This window comes from Cottoperca gobio, chromosome 22 (genome assembly GCF_900634415.1).
Source record: "Cottoperca gobio chromosome 22, fCotGob3.1, whole genome shotgun sequence".
Lineage (NCBI taxonomy): Eukaryota > Metazoa > Chordata > Actinopteri > Perciformes > Bovichtidae > Cottoperca > Cottoperca gobio.
In genome coordinates this window covers 12,276,678-12,285,425 of record NC_041376.1, presented here as the reverse complement: position 1 = coordinate 12,285,425, position 8,748 = coordinate 12,276,678, and the positions used below count along the sequence as shown (strand labels likewise).

Here is an 8,748-nt window from a genome sequence, read left to right as displayed (position 1 = left end):
CTCACAAAGTCTCCAATGTGTTGGTTGTGACCTTTACTGTTCATGACAGTTACACTGGGACATGAAATACAATCATACTGTACCCTCCCTGTAATAAGAAAATAGGTATCAAGCAGTAAAAAATATTTTTAACTTTACAGCTTGTTCCCTTGCTGCTACGTGTATGTAACAGTACATACTGTACTGTACGGTAAACAGTAATTACAAAATAAATTACAATTAATTATGATATAATATGAATTCAATTGGGAAGAATTACACTGTATATTGCGGCCCGTAATCTGAAGTTTAACCCATTTTATGAATATCAACATGTAATATTATGATTATTATATATAATACTTATTGTATATTTGCCACATTATTCAAACCCCACAGTTAAACGTGTAACAGTAATGCTTTATTTTTCAAATGAAAATCACACTATATCATAATTTGCACAACATATACATAATATTTGTTTTTCTTTCAGCCTGAACTGTTGATTTATGTGCACAGATGCAAAGAGGTGGTGACAGCTTCCTCTGTGTGTGTGTGTGTGTGTGTGTGTGTGTGTGTGTGTGTGTGTGTGTGTGTGTGTGTATGTGTGTGTGTGTGTGTGTGTGTGTGTGTGTGTGTGTGTGAGGAGCTTCCCAATCCTAGCAGCACAGAAGAAGCAGATGGTAACAACGTCCTCTGTGCTGGTCAGGACAGGGCTTCTCCTCATCCTCTTGGCTGGTGGTGGGTGGGGCAGACGATGCTTGGTGCCTGGAGGCAAGTACGTCGCTAAAAGCTGTGGTGCTGGATCCTTCTGGGATGATGGGTTGGTTGACGTCCACTCTCTGCTGCCAAAAACACAGAGGAGGCCTTCCCTATGAAACATAGAACGAATAATGTTGGACACAATACATACATCCTTTGCATTGTTATATTGTTGAATTTGGCCTCCAATGATGGAATAAAAATTAACAATGGAATAATATTCAAGAAGGTACCTATAATATATAGAATCCACATCTGTAAAGTTGACTTATCACCACATTATGTCACTACTGGTACTTTTGTAGTCTTAGTGAGGGGATTACTTACTTACCACTCTCCAGCTGGACCTGAAGTCATCCATCCATCTCATCTGGTCCGGGGTAAACATCTTGTCTGTCATCAATACCTTAGTAAAAAAACAAAACTATGCATTGAATATGTATGTAGCATTATATTATTAGCTAATGCATTCATGTGTAGTAGCATTTTCCTGTTGTAGGTGGCCGAGATCAAGCTAATTTAAAGTATTTTACATACTCGTGTATAAAAAGGGCTCATATTTTAAAAGTTCATCATGTGTTTTGTTTTTTCCCACCTCTCTGGGAACCATCACCTTATCGTGGTGGAGAGGTTTGTGTGTCCCAATGAACCTGAGAGCTGTGTTGTCTGGAACCTAGTGCTCCTGGTAGGGTCTCCTAAGGCAAATTGGTCTCAGGTGAGGGGCCAGACTAAGAATGGTTCAAAACGACTTAATGAAAAAAAGGGAAAGGAAAGGAGAGACCCTGCCCAGAGGAAGCCCAGGGCCCCCGTCTGGAGCCAGGCCCAGAGGGAGGGACCCGACAGCGAGCGCCTGGTGGCCGGGTTTACCACGGAGCCCGGTCAGGCACAGCCCGAAGAAGCTACGTGGTGCCTCCCATCCATCCATCCTGTGGGCCCACCACTCATGGGAAAAACGCCAGGGCTGCGCTTTTTCACCAATCCTGTTCGTGATTTTCACGGACAGGATATCGAGGCGTAGTCGTGGAGGAGAGGGGTTGCAGTTCGGTGATCTGAGGATCTCATCGCTGCTCTTTGCAGATGATGTGGTCCTTATGGCATCAAGTGACCTTCAACAGTCACTGGATCGGTTCGCAGCCGAGTGTGAAGCGGTTAGGGATGAGGATCAGCACCTCAAAATCTGAGGCCATGGCTCTCAGCAGGAAACCGGTGGATTGCCTACTCCGGGTAGGGAATGAGCCATTACCCCAAGTGAAGGAGTTCAAGTACCTCGGGGTCTTGTTCGCGAGTGAGGGGACGATGGAGCGAGAGATTGGCCGGAGAATCGGAGCAGCGGGGGCGGTACTGCAGTCGCTTTACCGCACCGTTGTGACGAAAAGAGAGCTGTGCCAGAAGGCAAAGCTCTTAATCTACCGGTCGATCTTCGTTCCTACCCTCACCTAAGGTCATGAAGGCTGGGTCATGACCGAAAGAACTTGGTCACCGGTACAAACGGCCGAAATGGGTTTTCTCAGACGGGTGGCTGGCGTCTCCCTTAGAGATAGGGTGAGAAGCTCAGCCATCCGTGAGAGACTCGGAGTAGAGCCGCTGCTCCTATGCGTTGAAAGGAGCCAGTTGAGGTAGTTCAGGCATCTAGTAAGGATGCCACCTGGACGCCTCCCTAGGGAGGTGTTCCAGGCACGTCCAGCTGGGAGGAGACCCCGGGGAAGACCCAGGACTCGGTGGAGAGATTATATCTCCTCACTGGCCTGGGAACGCCTCAGGATCCCCCAGTCGGAGCTGGAGGATGTGGCCCGGAGAAGGGAAGATTGGGGTTCCTTACTGGAGCTGCTGCCTCTGCGACCCGACCCCGGATAAGCGGTAGACGATGGATGGATGGATCGTGTGTTTTGTAAAAAAAATCTTAATTAGTAAAATTATTATAAAGATAAATCCAGATAAATGTAGTGGAGAAAAAAGTACAATGTTTTCATCTGAACTGTAGAAAAGTATAAGCATAAATATGCAAATCGAAATATTCAGGGAGAAAATACAAGTGCCTTAAATGTGTAATTCAGCACAGGAGGCTACTTGAGTAAACGTACATCCTCACATTCCACCACTACAAACTTAATTTAAAGATAAGCTGGAGAGGAGTGTACCCGAGTGGGTCAAAGGTCAAGATGGGTAAGAAGTGATTTAACTTATGGCTATCTAAGTGGACAGCAAACCTACAGACATGCTGCAATATTTAACAAGTATAGCAGATATAGACAAAGATTTGTAGCAAATATGCAACAAAAATTGATTTTTAAATGAGGATTTTATACAATCATACCCTCTAATTTTCTTACAGGGGCACTGCAGTGATTTGGTATGATTCCAAAGGTTGGGGGACTCGCAGCAGAAAAGTTGATGCAGCAGAGGCTGAGATATCCTGACCTGTAGTATTTAAAATATTGGATCCTACACTTCCCACATTTACTCTACCTTACCTTGTACAATGTCATTTTAAACCCAACGCCTCCAGTTTTGAAATGCAGACTCTCTGTTATGAATTCAAATGTGCTTCCAAGCTGCTCGTGGCTAGTAAACAGACCTTGTTCCAAAATAATATTGTTTGAAGCATTTGCAAAATACTCTCTATATATTATTATTTTTTCTTACAAAGCCTCAGAATTTAGGATTGAACACTGTCTCTCACTGTTGCTTGGTAGAAAAGCCTGATAATGAATCACATCTTTATTCGTCTATTAAAAAGTCTTCTTTGGCATGCAAAAAAAACTATGAGGTGCTTTTATTCCAGCTCCTATCTGTGGAGATAGAAAAGAAACACAGCTACTGTATATACAGGAGGCTCTGTAACTGGTGGAGCAGCCTTGAGCTGAAGAATGCTCTCAAATACCTTTGATATAACCTCACATTATGATATACTCGCCTGAAGACCTGAATCCCAATTATCATTACAAGCACATGAATGGTATTCCCTGGACTCTGACCATATATGATATTTTCATGGGAATTAACAAATAGTCTGTCAAGTGTTTGTAACATTCCTGCATAGATGACAGTATCACCTCATAAGGTACACTGTACATCAAGGAAAATATATGTGAAAGTGGGTGGCACAAATATGGACCTCCTCTTTGCAGACTACCGGCTTGGAAACATCAGTGGCTGAACATTAATGACTCCGTTGCTTACCCTACCCCTAAAAGGAGACAGCTGGGCCAATCAGCTCGGAGCACTGACGACAGGCCACTCAGACAGCCAGATCCCACACAGAGCCCGGCTGGTGTTATGATCAGCTGTTCCACAAGTAGAGGAAGCTCAGTGAGCTCACATACCAGCAGCATGGTTCACAGAGATGCGATGTTTTCATCTCCTTAACAAGACACCAGTGATGCTGTCCTGACTGGGTCATCATAGTGTGCCTTCTGAGTATAGTAAAACCTCTGAGGAGATATGATATATGTGCAAAGTGGCATATTATGCATCAGAGACAGAAAACACAGTATTTTAAAACTCTGATAGAAAACATGTAGATTTGTGAAGAAAGAATAGTGCAACACACATTCAAGTATGCATTGCTTAAAGGCATGAAGTTACATATTTAAGTTGAGATAAACTTCTTATCCTAGAAATACTTCACTCTTTTCAGAAATTAAATTGCATTAATGTTAGTGTTGTTCTCTTGTACCCAACACAATTCATCCATCATATATCACACCAACTTCCAAACCTTTTATTCTCTAACATCATTTCATTAAACTGTGTCAGTCAGTGACTTCACTGCAGAGAAGTTCCATCCATGTATGTAAAACACACTTTCGTGTGGCTTGTTGATTTTTGCTGGCAGCTCTTATTTGGACTTGTCTGAACCCCCGGCCCCGCCCCTGGTCCCTCAATCCAGTCTAGGTCTTATTTAAGGGGCTCTTCTCACCCTCAGCCTTTGTCCCAGTGGAAGCATCCGCCTACCAGAGCACCTTGGTGAGTACATTTTTACAATCTGTTCCTCTGATTCTCTGTGGATATCTGTGTCATTTGCGTGATGAGTTTCACAAAGTTGATGTGCTGTGCTTTGAGCTGATGAGATGTAAATGAATGTCTGGATGATGTAACTTCAGCTAAATAATGGTTTTCACATGCTATAACTGAATGTGTTCAGTAAAACTGCAGTTACTGGTTCTGCCACGGGTTGTTGAAATTAATATAATTAGACAGTGTGATTTTCCAATGCAATGGAAAGTCCCTGTGGAAAAGTACAGACAGAGCTACATGTATAGTTTCTCAAACATATCCGAGTATTGCTTGTATTAGTACACACAAGCCTGTGGGTAGCTAGCCAAATCCAGCCATGCTTCAATGAATGAAATTAATAGGCAGCTGGGGCATGAAGCCATGTAGTAAAACAAAAGTGTCACGGTGTGCAGACAGATGGTTGCTGGCCTGGCTCTCAGACAAGCTCTCTCAGACCTGTAATAGCAGGAGATCCATGTGTCACTTGTTTCACCCTGTTAAGCAAAGTGTGGCTGCTGCTGAGCTTAAAATAGCTCACAGGTCTCTCTGTTATGCCCCTTTTTGGTGCTACCTCAGCAGCTCTGAGATGTCCAAGGAACAATCACGGCTGTGGTGATATGGTATCAGGAGTTGTACAACAAGGTTGGGACCAAAATAGCACCCAAAGGCATGTCTAATTAGCGCTCTATAAATAGCACCCATTGTGGTGGGTTGTATTAAAGTGTTAATAACTTGTGAGCAGTTATGAGAGAGCGTTGGCAGGTCTTCAAAGGCCCTCTGGATCATAGCTAATACGTATATTAATATATTAATCAAATGAGTCTATTGTCTAGACACTATCAGATCATCAGTCAATCCAGCGACAAAGTGTTTGTGATTGTTCAATTATAACAGGCCTTGGTGCTATGTATTCAATGATGGGCAGTTTAGACAGCTGTTCCTAACACCCATCCTAAACCCTCCTTGTGCTATGTATTCTATGACGGGCAGTTTAAACAGCTGTTCCTAACACCCATCCTAAACCTCCTTGTGTTCCTACCCCACCCCTCAAATTTTAGACCACCCCAGTAAAGCCTAATCATGTGTGACGACGATGAAACTACCGCCCTTGTGTGCGACAATGGCTCTGGCTTGGTCAAGGCTGGATTTGCCGGAGATGACGCTCCCCGTGCTGTCTTCCCTTCCATCGTTGGAAGGCCCCGCCACCAGGTAAGCTATGAGAAAACTGGCAGAATCGCTGAAGTATGAGAAAGAGTATCTTCCTATGTCTTACGTTCCCCTCGTGCTTCTTCCATCAGGGTGTGATGGTAGGTATGGGTCAGAAGGACAGCTACGTAGGTGATGAAGCCCAGAGCAAGAGGGGTATCCTGACCCTCAAGTACCCCATCGAGCATGGCATCATCACCAACTGGGATGATATGGAGAAGGTGTGTGTTGACAGTGAAAATAATTTACAACATTCATTACATTACATTACACTACAGTTCATTTAGCTGACGCTTTTGTCCAAAGCGACTTACAAAAAGTGCAAACAATCATGAGGATACAACTCCAAACAGCAAGAATCTTGCAAGTACATTAGCTTCAAATAGGTACAATCCTTTAAGTGCAGAACAATAGCTTTCAAATAAGCCAAACCAAGTGCAACATACAGAAAGAATAGAATTCATGGCAGCTGAACGTCCGCATCCCTGAGAATTCACATCGTGGCCGCCATTAAAAGCTGCTTATTTTTAAGGACCTGTTGTAGTTTATTCAGCCGAGAGTTGTATCAGCGCTGACATCAGCTGTTGTTTTCTCCTCTGTCAGATCTGGCACCACACCTTTTACAATGAGCTGCGTGTGGCCCCTGAGGAGCACCCCACCCTGCTCACTGAGGCCCCCCTGAACCCCAAAGCCAACAGGGAGAAGATGACCCAGGTACTTTACAGTCACTGCTCTCTATGCTCCGTTTCCACATATTAGTTCTCGGGTTAAGACTAACCTTTCATATTCTGCTTGCTTCCTCTTGCAGATTATGTTTGAAACCTTTAACGTTCCCGCCATGTATGTAGCCATCCAGGCTGTCCTGTCCCTGTACGCCTCCGGCCGTACCACCGGTTAGTACACTGAATCTTTTTAACAGGTACCCAATTTAGTCTGTGGTCAGTTTTGCACTAAAATAAGCGGGAAATGTTGCTGCAGGGAAACAACTGTTGAACATTTACAGTCTGAGGGTGTCTATCTTCTGGATAGATTCCTGTCTCATTGTAGGGAGGTGTTAATCCCTCTCCAGCAGGGTGTGTGCCATGTCATGTCAGCAGCATAGTTAATGATGTGAGACATACTCGAAGAGGGCAGATCCTCACAGGCATGCATAGCAGACTCACTGTGGTCCTTTTCTGCTTGCTAAAGGTATTGTGCTGGACTCTGGTGATGGTGTGACCCACAATGTCCCCATCTATGAGGGTTATGCTCTTCCACACGCCATCATGCGTCTGGATCTGGCCGGTCGTGACCTGACTGACTACCTGATGAAGATCCTGACTGAGCGTGGCTACTCCTTTGTCACAACTGGTAGGTCCATGTCATTATGTTTAGTTCATTTGATGAGAGGAGTAAAAGTGTTGTTTCTCAATATGTGAACTTTCTGCTCCTTAGCTGAGCGTGAGATTGTGCGTGACATCAAGGAGAAGCTGTGCTACGTGGCTCTTGACTTTGAGAATGAGATGGCCACCGCTGCCTCCTCCTCCTCTCTGGAAAAGAGCTATGAGTTGCCCGACGGTCAGGTCATCACCATTGGTAACGAGCGTTTCCGTTGTCCAGAGACCCTCTTCCAGCCTTCTTTCATTGGTGAGTAATTGGTTGCATTTGTTTTTCTGATTGATCTAAGAAAATGCAGTATTTTGTCTCAGAGAAAACTCATCTTTTTTGCTTGTCTTCTACCAGGTATGGAGTCTGCTGGTATCCATGAGACCGCCTACAACAGCATCATGAAATGTGACATTGACATCCGTAAGGACCTGTATGCCAACAATGTGCTGTCCGGTGGTACCACCATGTACCCTGGTATTGCTGACCGTATGCAGAAGGAGATTACAGCTCTGGCCCCAAGCACCATGAAGATTAAGGTGAGAGAACTGCAAAACTGTTAACCCATCAAGTTCATCAATTAAGAAATTTAACACACAATAAAACTTAAATGGTGTTTATTCCTTGCCTAGATCATCGCTCCACCTGAGAGGAAGTACTCCGTCTGGATCGGTGGCTCCATCCTGGCTTCCCTGTCCACCTTCCAGCAGATGTGGATCAGCAAGCAGGAGTACGATGAGGCCGGCCCCTCCATTGTCCACAGGAAATGCTTCTAAACACACAACCGACCTCCTTCCGACCTTGCATCTGTACGTTGTCTCCTGTATATATATGTTTATGTCTATTGTAATAAAGATAAGCCCTTGTGAGAGAGTCTCCTGTACTGTGCTTTCTCACAGCAATACAAATACACAAAATAATTAGTGACACTGATGTATATACTGTGAGATTGTTTACATACACTACATATTGTGTTATGTCAAAACATCCATGCCTCCCATACCTTTATGCCCACACCTGAATGATCAAGAGTTTGCTGAAACATGAATGGTGATGCTTCCACCTAGTGGGTGAAGACAAAAGTGTACGTTCACTTTTACTTGAGAAGCCTAACAAATACTGTCATTGTCTTACTTTCCTTCTTATCCCTGGTTTTAAATAATAACTATGGATACAGATAGAAAGATTGAGTTGATACAGCCATTAACAATACAGGCAGTGAAGGGCTCTTGCCACAAATGAGACCGTTTTGCAGACTACATGGCTTTCTTACAGCCAGGGCAGAGGTTGTGATTGCAGTCACCAGTGGATTTTTGTGCAATAGATATTGTAATCATGTATTACTTCACAGCATTTGATGTACCAATCCATTGCAACATTTCTGTTCTTGGCATCTAGATTTGGCTTCTTACGTTTTAGCCATCTTGTCCTCTAATTCTG

The 8,748-nt window shown here is 43.9% G+C and overlaps 1 protein-coding gene across 1 annotated transcript; it reads left to right on the top strand.

Annotated features, from left to right (window-relative positions):
- Window positions 1–4,674: 4,674 nt before the first annotated feature.
- On the top strand, window positions 4,675–8,177 carry actc1b (actin alpha cardiac muscle 1b). The gene is made up of 9 exons (XM_029460953.1): window positions 4,675–4,707; window positions 5,796–5,946; window positions 6,036–6,164; window positions 6,547–6,657; window positions 6,752–6,836; window positions 7,132–7,293; window positions 7,378–7,569; window positions 7,666–7,847; window positions 7,941–8,177. Exons 2-9 carry the CDS (start codon window positions 5,818–5,820, stop codon window positions 8,082–8,084), a joined length of 1,134 nt encoding a protein of 377 aa, XP_029316813.1. The 5' UTR covers window positions 4,675–4,707; window positions 5,796–5,817; the 3' UTR covers window positions 8,085–8,177.
- The last annotated feature ends 571 nt before the right edge of the window (window positions 8,178–8,748 follow it).

What these genes read in the sequence shown, in the direction of transcription:
- actc1b (XM_029460953.1), top strand. Translation starts at nt 5,818, where the DNA reads ATGTGTGACGACGATGAAACTACCGCCCTTGTGTGCGACAATGGCTCT. An exon ending in ACAGGGAGAAGATGACCCAG is followed by an intron (nt 6,658 to 6,751) that starts GTACTTTACAGT and finishes TTCCTCTTGCAG; the next exon opens with ATTATGTTTGAAACCTTTAA. An exon ending in CTTCCAGCCTTCTTTCATTG is followed by an intron (nt 7,570 to 7,665) that starts GTGAGTAATTGG and finishes GTCTTCTACCAG; the next exon opens with GTATGGAGTCTGCTGGTATC.